Here is a 21,652-nt window from a genome sequence, read left to right as displayed (position 1 = left end):
GATTGTGACTTGGCAAAGTAGGAAGGCATGGAGGGAGCGCCTAAGGGCTCTTGATGAGCAGTTGGCTGGGGGCAGGCCGTGAGCAGGGAGCAGATAGCTGAGTGCTCAAATGCATGTCCACGTGGGATGCAGTCTGCAGGAGGTGCAGGCAGATCCCACCTTCTCTGCAGCTCCCTCCCGTACCTGGATCCCCATCTGGTGAAACGCCTGGACCCCTGCCTGTCTCCCCAAACTGCCTGTGCTTCTGACTCTCCCTGATTATAGCAACAGATGCTCCTTTTCCTTCCACCCACAAATAAGACTTTGTAGCATAAGGGAGACAGAGCTCTTATTTTGTTGTACTCTGTGGTCTTTTATCCTTTTTCTGAGTTAGCTTTTCATTTATATATTTTCACTTTCACATGTCACTAAGTTTAAATGTTTAAACATTTCCCCCTTCAGTAGCCAAAAAGAAAACAAAGCAACAGCTAATGTAGTAATAAATTTATTTCTAGCTACAGGAGATAAGCTCCAATGCAATATGGCCATAAAGTATGGCTCCTAGGCTTAAGGGAGAAGCAATAAACTTTCATAAATAAAGGAATTTTAAAATACTCCCGGCAGTATAAATAAGGGTCAAATGCAACGTGTAACTGGCAGCACATAGCCGACGACAGATCTGCTTACAAAAGGAAACTGTAAACTAAAATAAGAAAATGTTTGCAGCTTTTCTGTGGTTGTTACCTTGCACCCGAGGTGGGCTGACTAAAGAATTCACTGTGTGAAGATGTTGACTCACCTTCTGAATTGTGACCTCTAGCACATCTCCTGACACCTTTTGATTTCGCTGAAGATCTGCGATAATCACCCAGCAAACCCAGGGGTCCTGACGCCACAAATAAGTTCTCAGCACATCTTATGGTGTTAGAGAACACCCTGGAAGGAGGGAAGTTTGGGCGCCCAGGACTGTGGCCCTCAGGCTGGTTCATGAGGGAGCTTGCACAACTCGGGAGTTCACTTGCCTTCCAGACTCACTTTGCAGCTAGTCTGTAAGGAAATTGGAAGCCCTCTTTAGGTGCATCTCAGGCTTCATTTGCCTTTTCAGATCAGGAGGGACATGGGCAAAAGCTTAAAAAAACACACACAGAGTGGCGTATGGATGGATGGATAAGTAGGAAGATAGGCAGGCAGACAAATAGATTCACAAATACACACCTGCATTTTAGTGGGCAGTGCCTTGGTTTGAAAGATGGTTGAAGTAATAGGGATTATTCTTTAGAAAATTAAAGAGCATGAAAGAGAAGTCTGACACCTCTTTCTGTCAGTCTCTCTCTCTTTCTCTCAAACCAGAAGTGATAATAGAGGGGAAATGGACTGCTGCAAGTAGGGTGAAATCAGAATTTATCAGTGCTCTCATTCCATAAACATGACTTTTCCTGAGCATCTGTAGTTGCGGGAGCTGTGTTTGTGGCTGGGAACGAGATAAGACATTGTCTGCTCCTCAAGGATCTGGAGGTCTTGGTAGCGTAGACAGACTTAGTAGCAGGGAGTGCATCTGGGAGGGTTTGAGAAGGTAAGCTTGGTTTAAGAGACAGTGGGATATGCTCAGGAGAAAAGAGTGGTCCAGAGAGGGGATAAAGGAGTCAAGATTGTAAAGAGAAAAGCCAACGAAAGTTAGTTGGGCTTAGGTTTTGGACTTTATCATGTAAGTAGTAGCAAGCTATTGAAAAATTTGAGAGCAGAAAGAGGCATGATTTGTGTTTCAAGCTTGTTTTGTGAAGAGAAGTCTCTGTTGGCGGTAAAGACAAGATGAGAGACAGATGATGAGGGCTCGGGGGAGACAACAGAGGGAATGGTCTGGGGATTCCATTTATAATTCGCTAGGCCTGGTACTGTTGGTTTTGTTTTTGCTGGATAATGTAGAGAAAGACAAGCTGGCACAGAAATTTAACTCTCAGTTGGGTTTCACCATTTAGTAGCCGTGTGTTTGGGGGCAAGGAACTTTGAAGTCTCACGCTTATCATCTGCAGAATGGGGCAGTAGTTATACTTCCTGCATAGGTGTGTAATAAGTGTTAACTGAAGTGTTGTATCTATGTGTGTGCCCTTGGAATCATGACTGGTGTGTGGTACATGCTAAATATTGTCTTATTTTCATTTTTTATCAGTGCATTAATTTGCTTGGTTGTTCATTTCTATGGGAGTTTGCTTCTAAGACAATCCAGAGTAAGAGTAATCAACTATGGATAGTCATTGGTAAATTTTGCTTGCATAATTTTACTGACTTTTTTTCTTTTTTTTGCCTCATTTTCTTAAATTCTCTTGGGCCAAAAATTTCCAGCAGGAAATAGGAGGGTGAGGTCTGTAAATTAAAACAGCTCTTTCCCCTCTGATGTAAAGTGTGAACAGAGAATTTTGCAAAGAATGCTGCTATATGGTGGTCCTTCATGTCACTGTGTATAACAAGGAACAGGGGAAGTGTTAAACAAAGTCCCAGTGTTGGGAGGATTGGGCAGTCTTACTTCATAGTACAGCACAGTTCTATTATTTTGATAAACAGATTCTGAAATTCCAGAGTGTGAACAACATTTGAAATACGAATGCAAAACCACCTTCAAAAATCCGCAACATAAAATTTTAATTACCTCTGCCTTTGCTTCCCTCTTTGTGAAGATAACTCAGATAACTGTACCACAGTCTTAAATTGGAACAATAATTATATCTCCCATGAGTATAACAAAAATTATTCTATAAGTATTGTTTTTACTATAGGTATATTTTATTCTATAAATATGGATTTGTTAAATTTATTATATAAATAACTACAGACTCCGTTACCATAGCACTCAGAACAAAACTCTAATAGGAAGGCAGTTTTTTCTTACACCTCCTTGTGCAGAGCGTGTGTCCTGTTTCTTCGTATTGTCAGGGCTTGGGACTGCCCTGGTGATCCAGTGGTTAAGACTCCACGCTTCCAATGCATGGGACGTGGGTTTGAACCCTAACCAGGGAATTAAGATCCACATGCGACAGGGCAATAAACAAATAAATAAATAATTGTTTAAAAATAATAATAATCATATTTAGAGCTCTATTGAAATAAGCTGTCCCTATTAGGTTATAGGAAGAGTACAGGATTTGGAAAGAAATACGAAGTATCTTAAAACTTTTTGCCTTTGAAGAGCTGGGAAAGCAGTAATTCTTAACAGAGGGAGAGAGATACAATCCCTCTGTACGGTTGAGGTGAACAAAGCCTTCCTTGACACTAAAGGTCCTTATTTTGCCTGAAAGTGAACTCTTCACTGATGGAATGGGTTCTTTTATTGGATCTGCCAAGATTACTAGGGCCACATGTCACCCTCCCCAACTGAAATACAACATCATAAAATCATAATTGAAATTACAGATGCCAATTCATGAAGTGGCAAGACATTATAGATACTGCCCTTCCTCTTCTGAGTTACTGGGAATTAATTTCAATAGCATTGAATACCTCTGAAAGAAAACCCATTAATTATTTAAATTATATTCTCCAACTTTTCCTCTTGATTCATTTATTGTTGTTCAGTCGCTCAGTCACATCTGACTCTTTGCGACCCTATGGACTGCAGCACACCAAGCTTCCCTGTCCATCTCCAGCTCCCGGAGCTTGCTCAAACTCATGTCCATTGAGTCGGTGATGCCATCCAACCATCTCATCTGCTGTCATCCGCTTCTCCTCCTGCCTTCAATCTTTCCCAGCATCAGAGTCTTTTCTAATGAGTAGGCATCAAGTGGCCAAAGTATTGGCACTTCAGCTACAGCGTCGGTCCTTGATTCATAGCTAAGCACTTTTAACTAGTTCAGTGTTGTTGTGATTTAAGAAGATACTGTACTGAAAATATTTTCACAAGATTTTGATTATGTGGTTGGAATAATGAGCAAAGATGGCAGGGGAATGGATGACGTATAATCTGATCCCAACCCTGGGAGGAACAGGGTATGACTTACTGTTCCATCAGAAAAAGAAAAAGTCACTTACTTTTTCTGATAATGTTTGTCCAATATTCTCTGATGGGGCTTTTGTGAGAATGGAGATATGTAAAAGCAATTTGAAACATAAAAAGCACTAAAAATAACTAAGTGTAGTTGCTGAACAACCTTAAGACGTCTTGAAAGAACAAATGGGAGTAAGTGTTGAGGGCATTTCTTGTTTAATTTTACAGGGAACACGGGAAACTCTCAGTCGTCACTGCACTACTCTGGGTGATGCTCTTCGGAAGGAGAATGACTTTGCTCTTATAATTGATGGGAAAACCCTCAAATATGCCTTAACTTTTGGAGTGAGGCAGTATTTCCTGGACTTAGCTTTGTCGTGCAAAGCTGTTATTTGCTGCAGGTAAGTTCTCTGGGATTTGTCAGATTTCAGTAAAGAGCAGCTGGATCCTGAGCTCTTGATTTTTAACGTTCCTTGAAGTTATTTTATCTCGAACTTGTAGATGTCAGTTATTTGTTAATTCATTCATTCAGGTCTCAGGGTTCACAAACTGGGATAGCTTTGAGAACATTGTGACCAAGCCAATGGACAGGTCTATTCTCAGGATTGTCTGGCAGAAATCCCTCATTGACCAGAAATGGTGAGGCTCGTTCATTGACTTTGACATGGAGCTGTGAGAGAATGGATTTAGCTAAGGTGCTATTTTGAAAGTGAGTCCTGATTGGAAGCCCATCATTGATGATAATTGTTCATAATTTGAATCAGCAGGTTTCTTGCCATTCTATGTTTAAGACTATTTATCTGCATTTCTGTCTGGGGTTGTCTCTCTAAAGTTTCTATTTTCTACACTTATATCTTTGATTCTGTGAGTTAGACTTATTTGTGGGGAAATCATGGTGGGAGGCACTAACTGAATCATTTTCCAAATAGCCAAGCATTTTTCTGAAGGCTATTTATTGACCGTACAATCTTCTGCCCTCTAATTTGTAATATTGCGTATATCCTAAGTTAAAGTCTGTTTTGAGTTATCAAGGCCTACTCCATAGAATTGTGCTTCTGTGAACTGTTCAGCTCCAGTGCTTCCTGAACTTCTTGGCAAAGAACCTCTCTCATGTCTTTGAAAAGTGTAAAGTAAATCTATGCCCACGTGCAGTCTCTTCCCTTCTGGTTACCGTGAAACGCAAAGATTTTCCTCTTTGCGACCCACTTGCTGAGTTTAACCAGCTGGTCAGACTAGGTCTAGGGTAGCAGTTTCTCAAATTGCTTTCTTTTAATGGAAGGTGAAATGTTTGCAAGACTTCTAAAGAATTTCTCAGAATCTGTGCTTTTAACATTATCTTGAAAACTGTACTATTGGCCTTTCTTTTTCTTTTAAAATATATTTATTAATAAAAGAATCTTCTGCTTTTAAACTTTTCTTTTTGGTCCAGGCTTTACTTGTTTCTTTATTTAAATATCCTATATATGATATTGTCACCAAACTTACAAGCCATGCCTTATGGATATTTCCTAAATTTCAGTGGGTATTTTTTTTTGTGAAATATAGTTTAACTCATACTTAATACATTTCCCTGGTAAGTATCATTTCAGCCTATAAAATTATACTCAGAGCATTAAGAGTTGCTTATTATTCCTGTTGTTATGCTCAGTTGCTCAGTCATGTCCAACTCTGCGACCCCATGGCCCACCAGGCTCCTCTGTCCATGGAATTTTCCAGGCAAGAATACTGGAGCAAGTTGCCATTTCCTCCTCCAGGGGTTCTTCCCAGCCAAGGGATCAAACCCGAGTCTCCCTAGTCTCCTGCATTGACAGGCAGATTCTTTACCATTTAGCCACCTGGGAAGCCTTTATTATTCCTAGGAATCTAATTATATCAGTCATTTAATTTTTCTTGTCTATGGCATGTATTAATAAATACTATTTATTACTCTAAAGCTTTTAGGCAATATTGTATTAGATATTTAATATTAGTAATAATCAGATTCAGCTTGAGTGAGTGAAGTTGCTCAGTCGTGTCCGACTCTTTGCAACCCCGTGAACTGTAGCCCACCAGGCTCCTCCGTCCATGGGATTCTCCAGGCAAGAATATTGGAGTGGGTTGCCATTTTCTTCTCCAGGTGATCTTCCCGACCCAGGGATCGAACCCAGGTCACCTGCATTGCAGGCAGACACTTTAACCTCTGAGCCACCAGGGAAGCAGATTCAGCTTAACCATGAAGAAAAAATATAGAAATTATTTTATCTTGCCTGTCTCATTTTAAAAGCATGAGGATACTCATGATTTCTTAAATCTGCTTTTCCAGGGACTTTCTTGGTTCCTTGCCAATCTCTTGACCAAGTCTCAGTAATGTTCAACTCTGACACTCTCCCATCAGGATAATTTTGTTCCAGACTTGGTTGTTTAATCACTTTCATTAACCGGATCACAAGGATCAACAAAAGATTGCTCAAAAACACATTAAGTGATGTGGCTGTTGGCTCCTGTTCAGAAACAGAACTCAGAGCTGTTCAGATAACAGGACCAGTCCCCTTGAGCCAGCATTCATTCTGTGCCTGCTGTGTGCTGGGCGAGGATGCTGCACACACAAGGATGCATAAGACATCCTGCCTGCTCTCCTCTGTGTTTGTGTCTGCCTCTTGTTTTAAACAGACTCACAATCGGTTTGAAAGATGTGGGAGGCCAGTTTCATCGCAGCTGAGCCTCATTCCTAGAGTATTGCTTAACTCGGCACCTCCCACCATTCTTCAAAAAGTCGAACCACAAAATTAAACAATAGCAGAGGGAGAGAAAAACTAGAAAGCAGAATCAAGGGAGAAAAAAAAAATATGTTCCGTGCTTGTGAAATTCCCTCCTGAGATCCTTGTTCTGAAAGCCCACAAGTCTCAGGGACCTCAGGGCCCCTCCAGGTCCCAGGCCCCCTGGGAGGGACTCGCACTCTGATTGACCGTGCAGCTCAGCTCTGACACTGAACTTATAAAGATGTGTGTGTGGCCCCTTCCTCCCTCCGTCCTGTTTTATGCATGTAGGAGAACTGTGAAGGTCCCTATGCAGACACTAAGAGTTTTATGTAGAGTTTTAGGGGACTTTTTAAAAGTAAAATCGCTTTGGTCTGCTTTTTTCTTCTCATTACCATTGTATTCTGTCTTTTCCCATAAGGACTGTGGTTCAGCTTCCCGTCTGGCTTTGGGAATTCGTCTAAGCCCATAATTATCAATACATCAGTGCCACTGCCCGATCTATGTCTGTGCACCTTCTTGGCCTGGTGCCTCTTGGCATTTAAACTATGGGCACAGACCATCTTCTTGTTATTTCACTTACTGACCTTGAAGCATCCTTTCCATGATGATTCCTCGCTGGGAGAAGTAGTAAGTGGGCAGTTCTATAGATCCTTCTTTGAAATTGAATGCATGCATTCTGGCTCCTGGTTTCTCAGATGATTGTAATCTCCTTGCCTCAGGAAATTCTCTATTTCACTCCATTATAAGAAACCCTCCACATAAATACCGAATATTATTTCAAAATACAGTGGGCCACTGTTTCCCAAATTCATTTACGTTCATGATGGCTTTCTGGGTTTTCCCCTTAAACTACTTTACAGTTTAGTTCTTGTCATTCCACAGGTGAAGATAATTCAGAATCTGCTCTTCCTCTGCCATCTTCTCTTTGCTAGAGTGGAATAGGGGGAAAGCCTCCCTTAATGGATAATGAGGCTCTGGCCATTAGTTCCATCTTCAGGATTACATCAGCCACTTTCTTCCCTGACATTATCAGCATGAAGGACAGGAGGCAGTTTTTAGTGTTTGCCTAATTGACACAGTTATAAAGATGAGCATTTTCCCTGAAGAGTCTACAGCTGAATTGAAAGAAACAGTTGTTCTCTGTCAGCTGTCATTACATCTCTTACCATCATTTTCTAAAGGGAATACTCAGAGACAGGAATAATCCCCTGGCCCCCAAATTATTCAGGGCTTTGGAGTCCTGGTTTTGGTTTACAGAATGAAGTTGCATGTTCTACATCAGATAATTTTTTCAATTATGGAAAACCCAAGAAGTACAATAAAATCTGTTTTTTTCAGTCTTCCAAGTACTGTATTTTCGTAGATGCCACAAGCAGTTTTTGCTTTTATCTCTGTGTAAATTTACCCATATAACCTGAGTAGTTCAATAGCAAATGTCCATCTTATGCTAAGGTAAGTTTTCCTGGTTATAAACTACTCCTCTTGTGGTCCTTCCCTTCTGTTCCCTTCTTGAAGTACATTGATTTTTTTTTCCATTCAGTGTGATCACAGATACTTTTGAAGAACAAAGGAAAGGTCTGTACCAATCTTGCACAAACATGTAAAATTGAATTTGCCATGTTAGAGATTTCACAGGCTCCCTGGAACTCCTTGGACAGGTAGAGGGAAAAAGCCTGCTCCAAGACTCATGGAGATGTGTGTACACAGCTAAAAGCAAGAGGTATTCTGCAAACTAACTGTACCAGGTAATAATTTCTCATCTCAGTGACCAATATTTTATGCCCTAAGGTCTTAGAGCTTGTATAGTTGGGGATTCATGAAATACTTGTTCCAACTTTACCTCTCTGGCACTTTGGATACCTGATGGAACCTCTCTCTGGTTTTGTAACTTGTAAAATGGAGAGGTTGCCATATAGCAGTGAAGTCTTCCAGGGAGCCTAGATGTCTGCAGCAGTTAAGATTGGAGCTTCTCTGGCATAGAAAGGTGTGAAGCCCATGCACACATGCACCCTTCCTGGATCAGCTCCTTCCAATGTGAAAGCCACTGAGCCAGGTGACTTCTCGCCCTGTCAGACTTTGGATGAACCCTACCTCTGTTGGCCACTTCTATGCTAGGAAGAATCTGTCTCCTGCTTGGAACTGCCTAATTCAGGGAAGCATCTGGTCAACCTCTTTTAATATCCCCTCCAGAAGAGGGTGGGAACGTTGCAGTGGAGTTATTGCTGTGTGTTAAATGGCATGTGGTTTCTGAGATCCTCGTCAGTTCACATAAGGCAGCCTTTCAAAGAATCTTACATTTTTTCTGCAGTTGTCAGTTTAGTTTAAACATATTTTGAAACTTATGTTCTGTGACAGTTGGTTGAAAATTGGCCTAGAGCCTCCAAGCTTTTAGACTGTCCAGTAATCACCGTTCTCCTACATAATTTATGTACTCATGTCTTCTGAGAAGCAGAAGTTAAATTGAAGTAAGCATTTTTCCCTACTTGCAACATCTCTAATCAAAGTTTAACCCCCTTTTAGGCCATTTTCCCCATAGTGCATAAAAAAACACTTGACTTCAGTGCGTGTCGTCGCTCGGGAGTGGCATTCCAGGCAAAACCTTTCGCCTTAGTCTGATCGAGGGGCCCTCCAAGAAGAGGTCTAAAGGGACACCTTGGATACTCTTTGTCATTGCCTGAGTGTGTGAAGTAAAGGGTCAAGACAGATCTGCTTCTCAAATCTTTGGGGATTGTCTTAAACTTTAAGGATTTCTCTAAATAAATGTTCTACTTAAAGGGTAGCCATAAAGCACAAATGAAGCTACTAAATGCTCAACAGACATCCCTTTAAAGAAAGAAGTTGGTGAACACGTTGAATGCCAAGCAGATGTCTGGCTTTGAGAAGACTTACAAATTCTTAATGAATGTCAACCCTATATTTGCTTCCAAGGAAATGTGAATAAATGTTGGAAATGTTGAGAGAATATTTCTTTCATACATGGCTAAAAGAGGACACACTGAATAAATTTTATAACTTTATAACTGCATATATTTTGCTTTAATATCATAATATTATCATAATATTATCATCTCATTTGCTTTTCTACCTCTACTGAGTAATGTTAAAGGAACTACATGGCCATATTACAACCTGGTAGCCAATTATAATGTACGGCATCAGAGAAGTCCATGTTAGGTGGTAAAATATCTAAAAATTTACGAGAAATCTAAATGCTGTAGCATCCCACTGTAATACAGCATTTTATAGTTTTAGATGTGACTCAATTTACTCAAACCACCAACACCAATATACATACATAAAGTGAAAGTGAAGTCGCTCAGTCATGTCCAATTCTTTGTGACCCCATGGACTGTAGCCTATCAGGCTCCTCCATCCATAGGATTTTCCAGGCAATTCCAGGAGTGAATTGCCATTTCCTTCTCCAGGGGATCTTCCTGACCCAAGAATCAAACCCTGGTCTCCCACATTGCAGGCAGACGCTTTACCATTTGAGCCACCAGGGAAGCCTACATACATAAACACACAGAACCACAGGTTGTATAATTCTGATAAAACAGAGTTAGACTGTCCTGGAAGGTGCATCAAGCATAAGTGTAAAGTTCAGTGCATTTTTACAAAGTGAACATACTCCCGTGTCAATAACCCAAACATAACCCACACCCCAGATGACCTTTCGTGCTACCTTTATTTTATTAGCCTCCCAAGGATAACTGCTATCTTGATTTCTGTCACCATCCCTCCTAAGTTATATCTTACTCATTTCAGTCTCTCTGTTTTGTATCTTGTTTACTAGGAATAAATGTATCTCTTCCATAACTATATTCAAATTCTTTTTTCTGTTGAGCAGTTTGAAGTACAGAGCTCTGAGGCCTTCCACTAAAGGCCTCCCTAAAGCTTTACATCAGTCAATAAATCAGTACTCTCATGTGTTCTTCAGTCAAATACAGATCCACCAAAGAGATGACTTGCAGTCCTCCTTCAGTTCTACCTTGAGAGAATGAAAGGATTTCATTTTCCAGTTTACGAAGGACATGATATATGGAACCTACGGCATTTCTCTGTTCTGTCAAACTAGTGATCGCACCATGTGGGGCAGAGTTAGTTTGATTTAACTGGTTGTCCTTGAACCCTTGATGGATTCTAGTGATTACCTTCTTAGTAATAAGTGGACCCCAGGAGTTGGTGATGGACAGGGAGGCCTGGCATGCTGCAGTTCATGGGGTCGCAAAGAGTCGGACATGACTGAGCAACCGAACTGAACTGAACTGAATAAGCCATGTGAGTGAGCCCCATTTAGGGCAAATTAAAGGTTTGGTGTTTCGAGCCAGACTAGGGTTCCAGGAGCCAAGATCAGGTAGAATAGTAAGTAGGTCGTGGCAGTCTAGAAGCTGTGGGGCATGGAGTGACGATAAAAGAGAAACAGCATCCTACTTCAAAACAAAAGGCATGTTGCCAAGAGAGCAGTGCGAGAAGAAAGACGTGAACGTACAACAACGGACTTTTTACTGAAGCATGAAAGACGAGATGGTTCCAGGTAGCATTTTCCAGAAGGGAATATTTTATGGAGCAAAAGTGGGCAAACTGTTTCTGTAAAGAGCCAGATGGTATTTTAGGCTTTGCTGGCCATGCAATCTCTGTCACAGCCACTTAACTCTGACGTTGTAGCTTGGGAGGAACTCTAAATAATATGTAAATGAATGGGTATGACTATGTTCTCTCAAGAGTTTAAGCAAAAATAGGATGCTGCCTGGATTTGACCCTGGGACCATAGTCAGCCAGCTCTTTAGGGGGTGTCTGTGGCTCATAAATGAACAGTAGAGGGAGTTGATTCTGACACAAATTTTCCCGTAATTTTGATGGAATTCACCCCCGACTCCCTAGTCTGTAATTTATAGGCTCTTTCTTTTCTTGAAAGCTGAGACGTTGCCCATCTCTCCTCACCTGGCTTGTTTCCCTTCCTCCCCGATTCCTCAAAAATGACTGGTGTTCTTTCTGTGGTGACAGCTGCACCACATTCTGTGGTGACAGTCTGGCATCTCCATTCAATCTTTCCATGTGTTTGGATTCAAGCAAACCCCTTAAAAACCGGGTATGTCCTGACGTCAGTCTGTTTCAAAATGAAGTGTAAATGACAAGAGATGTATGAAGAACCCAGGACTGGGACTTCCCTCGTGGTACATTGGTTAAGAATCTGCCTGCCAATGCACGGGACACAGGTCCAATGCCTGGCCTGGGAAGATTTCACACGCCACAGAGCAACTAAGCCTATGTGTGGCGACTGCTGAAGCCTGCACGCCCTTGAGCCCGTGCTCTGCAACTGGAGAGCAGTCCATACTCCCTGCAACTAGGAAAAAACTGCACGCTGCAACGAAGGCACAGCACAGCTAAAAACGTGAAGAAATGAAAGAACCCAGGACCACAAACGTGGATCCTGCTCTGTCACCTCAGGGCCTTCCCTCTATTTTAAGGAAAACTGCCAGAAAGGTGCTGAAAGGAAACAGCAACAAAGGAATCAGGCTGAATTCCTTCCCACCTTCTCCCTAAGCTGGAAGCATCATAGAGTCTTGAACTGAAGGAAATTCTTCTTGGATCTTTATATATTACTTTAGTGTTTGCCTGACATTCCCAGTCACTTTTCACTCCTCTTTACACAAGCATTCTCATTTAGTATGCTCCTATCTATCTGTGATACTTATTTGTGTATCTGTGTAACTATGAAAAATATATAATATTGTTATATGTGATTTGAATCGAAGAATAGACACTTATTTATAATGACATCCCAGCATAAATTTTTTACCTTTTCTATTTTTCTACATGTTTCCAAGACTTTTTCATTTACCATGTGTAGAACAAGTTTATTTTTTTGCAGCACTACTAACTATTGCTCTAATGTATATACACCATTTTATCTTGTCCCGTAGTGATCACCACATGGGTTGTCCCAAAATCTTTGCTAACATGGAAAGTGCTGAAATGAATACCCAGTGTATGAACCCAACACAGTAGGATATATCTTAATACCTAGCAATGGGAATCCCAGGGACGGGGGAGCCTGGTGGGCTGCCGTCTATGAGGTCGCACAGAGTCGGACACGACTGAAGTGAGTTAGCAGCAGCAGCAATGGGAATGCTTGGCTCTGATATCAGTTGAGTCAGAATTGTCTCATTGCTCCAAAACAGCTGAACTAGCGTGTACTCCCAGTCCATGGAGATAGGCTGCTATTTCCCTACCTTAACACCCACACTTGGCATTCCTTATTTTATAACTTTGCCAATTTGATGTTTGAAAAGTAGCACTTTGTCTCAATTTTTGTTTCTGTGATTGCTAGGGAGACTGAGTAGTTCTTTATTTAACCATTTACCTCTCTGGATTTCTGCTTTTGAAGTGCATTCATTCTTCCTTTTTTTCTGTCATTCATTCAAGGAATGTTTTCAAAGAACCCATTATGTGCCAGACACCTTTATATGTGCTATAAACAGAGCAGTGAATGACAGAAGAAAAAAAATGCTCCCTGCCTTTACTCAATAAAATAAATACACACATGCATATTCAAAAGGCAATAACTACTGTGTGTCTGTGAATGGTAATGATTTATTATATATTAGACATAAAGTCAGTGATTCTACTTGCTGTGAAGAAAAGTAACACATTGAAAAAGGTTGTGTGTTTGTCACTCAGTCGTGTTCGACTCTTTGCAACCCCATGGACTGTAGCCCGCCAGGCTACTCTGTCCATGGAAATGTCCAGGCAAAAATACTAGAGTGGGTTGCTATTTCCTTCTCCAATTGAAGAAGGTTTTTTATTGTGTTTCCTATATTTCTTTCTGCTTTCGTATAAGAATTATTTGTGTGTTCTGGATATTGATTCTTTGTTGAGTCTAGACATGGCAGATATCTTCTAATCTGGCTCCCTCTTCTTCTGTCTGTGGTACTCTTCCTTGAGCATAAATAATTGACCCCGAGACAGTCAAATTCCATTAGCGCTTCCCTTTATGATTTGTTGTTTGAGATAGTAAGAACTTCCCAATTACAAAGATATTCTCCTACATTTCCTTCTGTTAACTTGACACATTTATGTTTTTTGCATAGGTCTTTAAGCTTATTTTTAATGTATATTTGTGGTGTGAATGAGAAGGGATCCAATATTATTCATTTCTACATAGGAAGCAAATTCTCCCAATGCCCAGTACTGAACAGTCTTGGGTTCAGTCCCAACACCAAACAGTCCATCCTTTTCCTTCTATTTATAGTGCCATATGATCTGAAACTCAAGCTCTGAAGCCAAACTTTCCAGGGTTCAAGTTCGGACTCCACCTCTTATTAGCTAAATAACACACTGCTTAACTTCTCCAGTTCAGTTTTCTGTATCTTTGAAATAGAGATAAAGAGGGAGAGGATATATGTATACATATAGCTGATTCACTTTGTACACAGCAGGAACGAACACAACATTGTAAAGCAATCAAACTCCAATAAAATAAATAAAAACAAAATAGAGTTAAAATAATTGTTCTTATAGATTTATGAGGAATAAATAGGTTAATATATATACTTGGTGCATTGGTATCTATTATTAAAATTGTTTCTCTTAGAAATCATATCAAATTTACTTTCACATCATTTCTGATAAGAATATAAAGATTTTTCTCTGAGTAGTATGGACTCTTCTGTGCCCTAAATTCTATACTAATATTAAAATTGCTAACCTGGATTTATTTTGTTTTATATGGCCTTGTCTTTTTTTCCCTCTAAATCCTCTATCTTTCTATATAATGTAGTGTCTAAGGATGCTGTCCTGTCTAAATTTACACTGCTTGGTGCTTAAAATTCTCCAAGCCAGGCTTCAGCAATATATGAACCGTGAACATCCAGATGTTCAAGCTGGTTTAAGAAAAGGCAGAGGAACCAGAGATCAAATTGCCAACATCCGCTGGATCATAGAAAAAGCAAGAGAGTTCCAGAAAAATATCTATTTCTGCTGTATTGACTATGCCAAAGCCTTTGTGTGGATCACAATAAACTGTGGAAAATTCTGAAAGAGATGGGAATACCAGACCATCTGATCTGCCTCTTGAGAAACCTGTATGCAGGTCAGGAAGCAACAGTTAGAATTGGACATGGAACACCAGACTGGTTCCAAATAGGAAAAGGAGTGCGTCAAGGCTGTATATTGTCACCCTGCTTATTTAACTTATATGCAGAGTACATCATGAGAAATGCTGTGCTGGAAGAAGCACAAACTGGAATCAAGATTGCCGGGAGAAATATCAATCACCTCAGATATGCAGATGACACCACCCTTATGGCAGAAAGTGAAGAGGAACTAAAGAGCCTCTTGATGAAAGTGAAAGAGGAGAGTGAAAAAGTTGGCTTAAAGCTCAACATTCAGAAAACTAAGGTCATGGCATCCAGTCCCATCAGATCAGATCAGATCAGATCAGTCGCTCAGTCGTGTCCGACTCTTTCCGACCCCATGAATCGCAGCACGCCAGGCCTCCCTGTCCATCAACAACTCCGGGAGTTCACTCAGACTCACGTCCATCGAGTCAGTGATGCCATCCAGCCATCTCATCCTCTGTCATCCCCTTCTCCTCCTGCCCCCAATCCCTCCCAGCATCAGAGTCTTTTCCAATGAGTCAACTCTTTGCATGAGGTGGCCAAAGTACTGGAGTTTCAGCTTTAGCATCATTCCTTCCAAAGAAATCCCAGGGCTGATCTCCTTCATGGCAAATAGATGGGGAAACAGTGGCTGACTTTATTTTTCTGGGCTCCAAAATCACTGCAGATGGTGACTGCAGCCATGAAATTAAAAGACGCTTACTCCTTAGAAGGAAAGTTATGACCAACCTAGACAGCATATTCAAAAGCAGAGACATTACTTTGCCAACAAAGATCTGTCTAGTCAAGGCTATGGTTTTCCAGTGGTCATGTGTGAATGTGAGAGTTAAACTATAAAGAAAGCTGAGCGCCAAAGAATTGATGCTTTTGAACTGTGGTGTTGGAGAAGAATCTTGAGAGTCCCTTGGACTGCAAGGAGATCCAACCAGTCCATTCTAAAGGAGATCAGCCATTCATTGGAAAGACTGATGTTGAAGCCGAAATTCCAATACTTTGGCCACCTGATGCAAAGAGCCGACTCATTTGAAAAGACCCTGATGCTGGGAAAAATTGAGGGCAGGAGGAGAAGGGGAGGACAGAGGATGAGATGGTTGGATGGCATCACTGACTCAATGGACATGGGTTTGGGTGGACTCCGGGAGGTGGTGATGGACAAGGAGGCCTAGCGTGCTGCAGTTCATGGGGTCGCAAAGAGTCACACACAACTGAGTGACTGAACTGAACTGAGTGTTGAACTCTGGCTTTACCACTTAGTTGCTATTTTATCTTAAGCTATGTAAATCCCTCTGTGCCTGAGTGCCCTCATTTGTAAACTAGCAATACTAGTAACCTATCTCATATAGTGTTCTTCTGAGAATTGAAAAAATTAAAACAAGTAAAGGGTTCAAAACATAGTGAGCAAATAAATGTTATGTTAGCTGTTATTATGAAGTGTATCTCTTTTAGACACCATATTGCTGAGTCTTTTTATTTTAATAATGGGAGAATCTCTGTCTTTTAACACATTGTTGACTGGGGGATTTTTGTAAAAACTAAACCTGTGGCCAGCAATTAGTTATGTAAGTGAATACTGAAAGCTCTCCAGTCAATAACATTTGGGTAACAAAAGACGTATTAATTGCCATGGCAAATAAAAGGTGAAAAGGTGGTGACCGATTTCCTCTTCTTGGGCTCTAAAATCACTGCAGATGGTGATTACAGCCATGGCATCAGAAGATGATTGCTTCTTGGCAGGAAATCAATAACAATCCTAGACAGTGTATTGAAAAACAGAGACATCACTCTGCCAACAAAGGTCTGTATAGTCAAGGCTATGATCTTCCCAGTGATCATGTACAGTTGTGAGAGCCGGACCATAAAGAAGGCAGAGTGCCAAAGAATTGATGCCTTTGAACTGTGGTGCTGGAGGAGACTCCTGAGAGTCCTTTGGACTTTGACAAGATCCAACCAGTCAAGCTTAAAGGAAATCTTCCCTGAATCTTAGAAGAATCAACAACAACAAAATAAGATATGTTGATACATCTCTGGTCAATAAGTTGTCAATCGGTGAATGTAACCCATTTATACATATTATATTTATTGCCATATTCAGCCTTATTTCTTTAGTCTTATTTTGTGTTTTCCATTTATTATGCTTTTTATTTCTTTATTCTCCCCATAACTTCCACTGTGTGAAACAGTCAGTCACTAAGTTGTTTCTGACTCTTTGTGATCCCGTGGAATGCAGCACACCAGGCTTCCCTGTCCTTCACTATCTCCCAGAATTTGTTCAAATTCATGTCCATTGAGTCAGTGATGCCATCCAACTATCTCATCCTCTGTTGTCCTTGTCTCCTCCTGCCTTCAGTCTTTGCCAGTGGCAATGTCTTTTCCAATGAGTTGGCTCTTTGCATCAGGTGGCCAATGTATTGGAGCTTCAGCTTCAGCATCAGTCCTTCCAGTGAATATTCAGGGTTGATTTCCTTTAGGATTGACTGGTTTGATCTCCTTGCTGTCCAAGGGACTCTCAAGAGTCTTCTCCAGCACCACAGTTCGAAACCATCAATTCTTTGGCACTCAGCATTCTGTATGGTCCAGTTCTCATATCTGTACATGCTGCTGCTGCTGCTGCTAAGTTGCTTCAGTCGTGTCTGACTCTGTGTGACCCCATAGACAGCAGCCCACCAGGCTCCTCTGTCCATGGGATTCTCCAGGCAAGAGTACTGGAGTGGGGTGCCATTTCCTCCTCCAATGCATGAAAGTGAAAAGTGAAAGTGAAGTCACTCAGTCGTGTCCGACTCTTAGCGACCCCATGGACTGCAGCCCACCAGGCTCCTCCATCCATGGGATTTTCCAGGCAAGAGTACTGGAGTGGGGTGCCATTGCCTTCTCCAATCCGTACATGACTACTAGCAAAACCATAGCTTTGACTATATGGACCTTTATCAGCAAAGTGATGTCTCTGCTTTTTAATACTCTGTCTAGGTTTATCATAGCTTTTCTTTCAAGGAACAAGTTTCTTTTAATTTTATGGCTGCAGTCACTGTCTGCAGTGATTTTGGAGCCCAAGAAAATAAAATCTGTCACTGTTTTCACTTTTTTCCCCATCTGTTTGCCATCAAGTGATGCAACCAGATGCCATGATGTCAGTTTTTTAAATGTTCAGTTTTAAACCAGTTTTTCACTCTCAGTTTTTCACTCTCCTCTTTCACTCTCATCAAGAGGCTCTTGATTTCCCCTTTGCTTTCTGCTATTAGAGTGATATCTGCATATCTGAGATTGTTTTGATTCTAGCTTGTGAGTCTTCCAGCCTGGCATTTCACATGATATACTCTCCATACAAGTTAAATAAAATTTTCTTTAGCTGATTTGAAAGCTTTACAATCTATATCTATACTGTGCTGATTATCTCTATTGTTCTGATAACCATACTTGTGCTTATTGTCTATATGTATTAAGATGTCTTTCCTTCCCTTCCCTCATAGAGACAAAAACTGAAGATATTAAAGTAATTTTGTGCATGCATCCAGGATTAGTCAGGTTACTTATTTTGTAAGTGATCTACTTTTTCTGTCTAGAGGCTATAGAAATATTTCTTACTCTTAGTTTAACCATAATATGTCTGGTGATAGGAAACTTTTTTTCTTACATTTTGGTGCTATATTAATATAGTCATTTCAGTCTAAGGAGATATATATCTTTCTTTAATTCTTTGAAGTTACTCATCATTCTTTTCATTTGTCCTTTTTTGTTCTCTTCTTGGATTCCCATTATATATGTGTAGTCACCTTTTTTCCTTCATTTAATTTTTCTCACAATCTATCCTTTAATTTCCTGGTATCTTTTGGGAAATTTTTTAATTTACACTTTCAGGTTATATCAGTTTCCTATTGGTTTCTTTATTTTAGCAGTTACATTTTTATGTAACATTTTTAATTGATTCTTCTTTATAACTGCTTATTTCCGTCTCACATGTCCAGCATCCTCCCATATCTTTCCAGGGTTTTTTTCCCCTCATACTTCTTTTAAATTCTTGTTAGGTTTGTTTTTACAAGTTCTGTTTTCGTATAAGTTACTGCATTCCTTTGTGTTCCTGAGCTTCTCCTGTCTTGTAAATATTCCTGTGAGACTACTTTTCCCCATTTGCCCTATGGGGCAGTAATATTCCTTTTGGAGGAAAGATGAAAGCTGGGTCCTAAGTTGAGGCAAATTTGGAAGGGTTCAAATAGGGTTCAGTCTGAGCTTAGGGAATCCTTATTTCACTCCAGTGTCTTTACCCAAGCACTGCTCTTGTTAGAGGCAGCCACATTCTGATGGAATTGCCCTGATGAGGTACCATTCAAGGGTTCTCAGCACATCCATAATATTGGCACCTGTCCCTGCCCTGGCTTCATGCCCTGAGGTTGACCAGAAAGGTATGACTTTCTTCTTCCTAGGCAAGAGTTTAGAACTGTCCTGAGGTTTTAGCTTTAGAACCTTGGAGATAATCCTGAATTTGCCATGTTTTGTTTCTCACATTATTTTGTGGGCTTTGAGTTTCCAGAGATTCTAAGCCTAAGCCAAAGTTCACAGTTGCAAAGAGAGAGGAACTCCTTAGCTCTATCCAGCCCAGTCTCAGCCCTGTCACACTGGTCACCCCAGGCTTGCACAGGGCACCATAGACAGGGTGGAAAGCTTTCCCCACCTGATTGTTCCTCTGTGTCCTCTGGCACACCACTCTTTCTCTCCATCCCATTTATCTGCTGATAGTCATCTGACATTTCCTGTTTCCCCAAAGGACTCTCACAGGTTTTGTGTTGACAGGTAATTGTGACTCTGAAATCTAGTGAATTCCTTTTTTTAATTCATGGCATCATCAGGATTTTATTCCAGTGTCTGTCGATACCATCTGCTACCACATGTTCCATCTTCCACTAGGGCTTTCTGAGAGAAAGTTCCTTGGAGAAACCCATCTACATAGGAGAAAATTAAAAAACAAGGGAGTAGGGAGGTGGAGGAAGGAAAGAAAGACGGGCAAGCTGATTTTAAGTTTAAAGAAGCTCTAGCTTCCCAGGTGGCTCAGTGGTAAAGAATCTGCCTGCAACATAGGAGACGCAGCTCTAGTCCCTGGGTCAGGAAGATCCCCTGGAGAAGGAAACGGCAACCCATTCCAGTATTCTTGCCTGGAGAATCCCATGGATGGAGGAGCCTGGTGGGCTACAGTCCATGGGTTCACAAGAGTTGGACACGACTTAGTGACTAAACAGCAACAACTAAGACGCTTCAGCTCTTCCTTACCTACCCAGAGTCATGGGAAGAGGGAAGAGAATCAGTGCCCACATGGTCTCCAAACAGATCCAGTGAATGGGAGCTGGGGCCATTGGTCTTACCACTCTTGAGAGCAAGGTCACCATCGGGCAGAGCATGAAGGGGGAGGGCAGTCATCCTTCCTGAGTAGATGTGCTTCCCAGTTGAAAGGCCACCAATGCTATCATGTGAGGCTCCTAGACAGAGGTGGCTGGGCCGGTCCTTATTGGAGAAACTACCATCTCCTTGTAGCAAGAGTCCATAGAGAAACCACTGTCTACAGGCTCTTAACGTTTAACTCCTGGGTCAGTAGCTCAATAAAAGTCCTTAAGTTAATATCTCTTAGGGGCAGAAGGAGGGTTCTGAGATCTACTCTCTTTTCCTTTCTTCTCCTTATATTCTTCCATAGAAATTTCACCATGTAGTAAAGGAACTGAGTAAATGGACATTTTGCCAAAAAAGAGAAAATAACCTCGTCCATGATGCCAAGATTACAACTCTTATTCATATTTGACAGTTCACAGTTAGGAGGCAGCCTGTTGTATATTTAGAGTATAGAGGAACTAGGTAATGAATACTGGATTCTTCATGCTTTCTCAAATTGAAGGTTGTAACAACCCTGTGTTGTCCAATAATGGTTACCATTTTTTAGCAAGAAAAGTATTTTTAATTAAGGCATGTATATATGTATATATCTTTTGAGTGATCCAAATTAATATTTTAAGGCATTACTACTGTATTATTTTTTGATTCCTGTTGCTTACAGCAGTCTGCTATATGCTAAGTACAATGTTAGGTCCCAGATAACTGGATAGATGGATGGATGGATGGATTTCTTTTTTTTTAAATGAGCAGTACCACTGTGGGCAAACTGTTCTATGGTATGAATACTATAATAAATATTTCTACTAGGAAGTATCTTCTTTTTAGTGCCTTTTATAAGGTATATTTGCCAGTCAATAGTTCAGTGTGCCTGTACACACATACATACATGCATATGCAAACATATATTACTGTCAATATGATCAGTCATTATTTAAAATATCTGAACCATTGAAACTGAAGTTTACTTATAGCCACATAATTCCACAAAAGAGAAGTTTTACATCTAAAATGCATTACAAAAGGAATTAAAGATACTTTCCTTTTGCGTCCTGTGGCCGGGCTGTCTGTATTTTGTTTCTGTAGACTGAATCCTTGAATTACAAGTTGCCCTTGATGGCTCTGACTTCACAGTGTATCAGCAGATGTTGCTTTTGGAGACTAGGAAAGCACTCACTCATCAGTCATTTGAATAACACGACTTTCTTACCTAGTAATGGGTGAATGTTTCATTATGTACCCTATGCTAAGAATCATTTTTAGGATTTGCTATATAAATGGCTGTTTTCATTCCAGTAATAAATTGATGGCGAATTTCTGGAAGCACTGTAATGGTTATATAATTTTAGTACGTGTAGCCCAAATTATTTTTGCCATGTTTTAACTCCTCCTCAATTCAAAACTTTATAAATGAGCCTACAAATTTTAGTTCGAAGAAGAGTTAAGTTCAGTCTCATAAATTTTTCTCTTAG

At 40.6% G+C, this 21,652-nt stretch overlaps 1 protein-coding gene across 6 annotated transcripts in view; it reads left to right on the top strand.

The window, feature by feature from the left end:
• The window catches only part of ATP8A1 (ATPase phospholipid transporting 8A1), a 236,490-nt gene that overhangs the window by 153,393 nt on the left and 61,445 nt on the right, over positions 1–21,652 (top strand). For all 6 annotated transcript variants that reach the window (XM_070372338.1, XM_005908123.3, XM_005908124.3 and 3 more), the window contains one exon: positions 4,184–4,356. In XM_070372338.1, the coding sequence (XP_070228439.1) occupies positions 4,184–4,356 (173 nt within the window). The remainder of the gene's footprint in view (positions 1–4,183; positions 4,357–21,652) is intronic.

The sequence above is a fragment of the Bos mutus genome, chromosome 6 (genome assembly GCF_027580195.1).
Source record: "Bos mutus isolate GX-2022 chromosome 6, NWIPB_WYAK_1.1, whole genome shotgun sequence".
Lineage (NCBI taxonomy): Eukaryota > Metazoa > Chordata > Mammalia > Artiodactyla > Bovidae > Bos > Bos mutus.
This window is presented reverse-complemented; position numbering and strand designations above follow the sequence as displayed.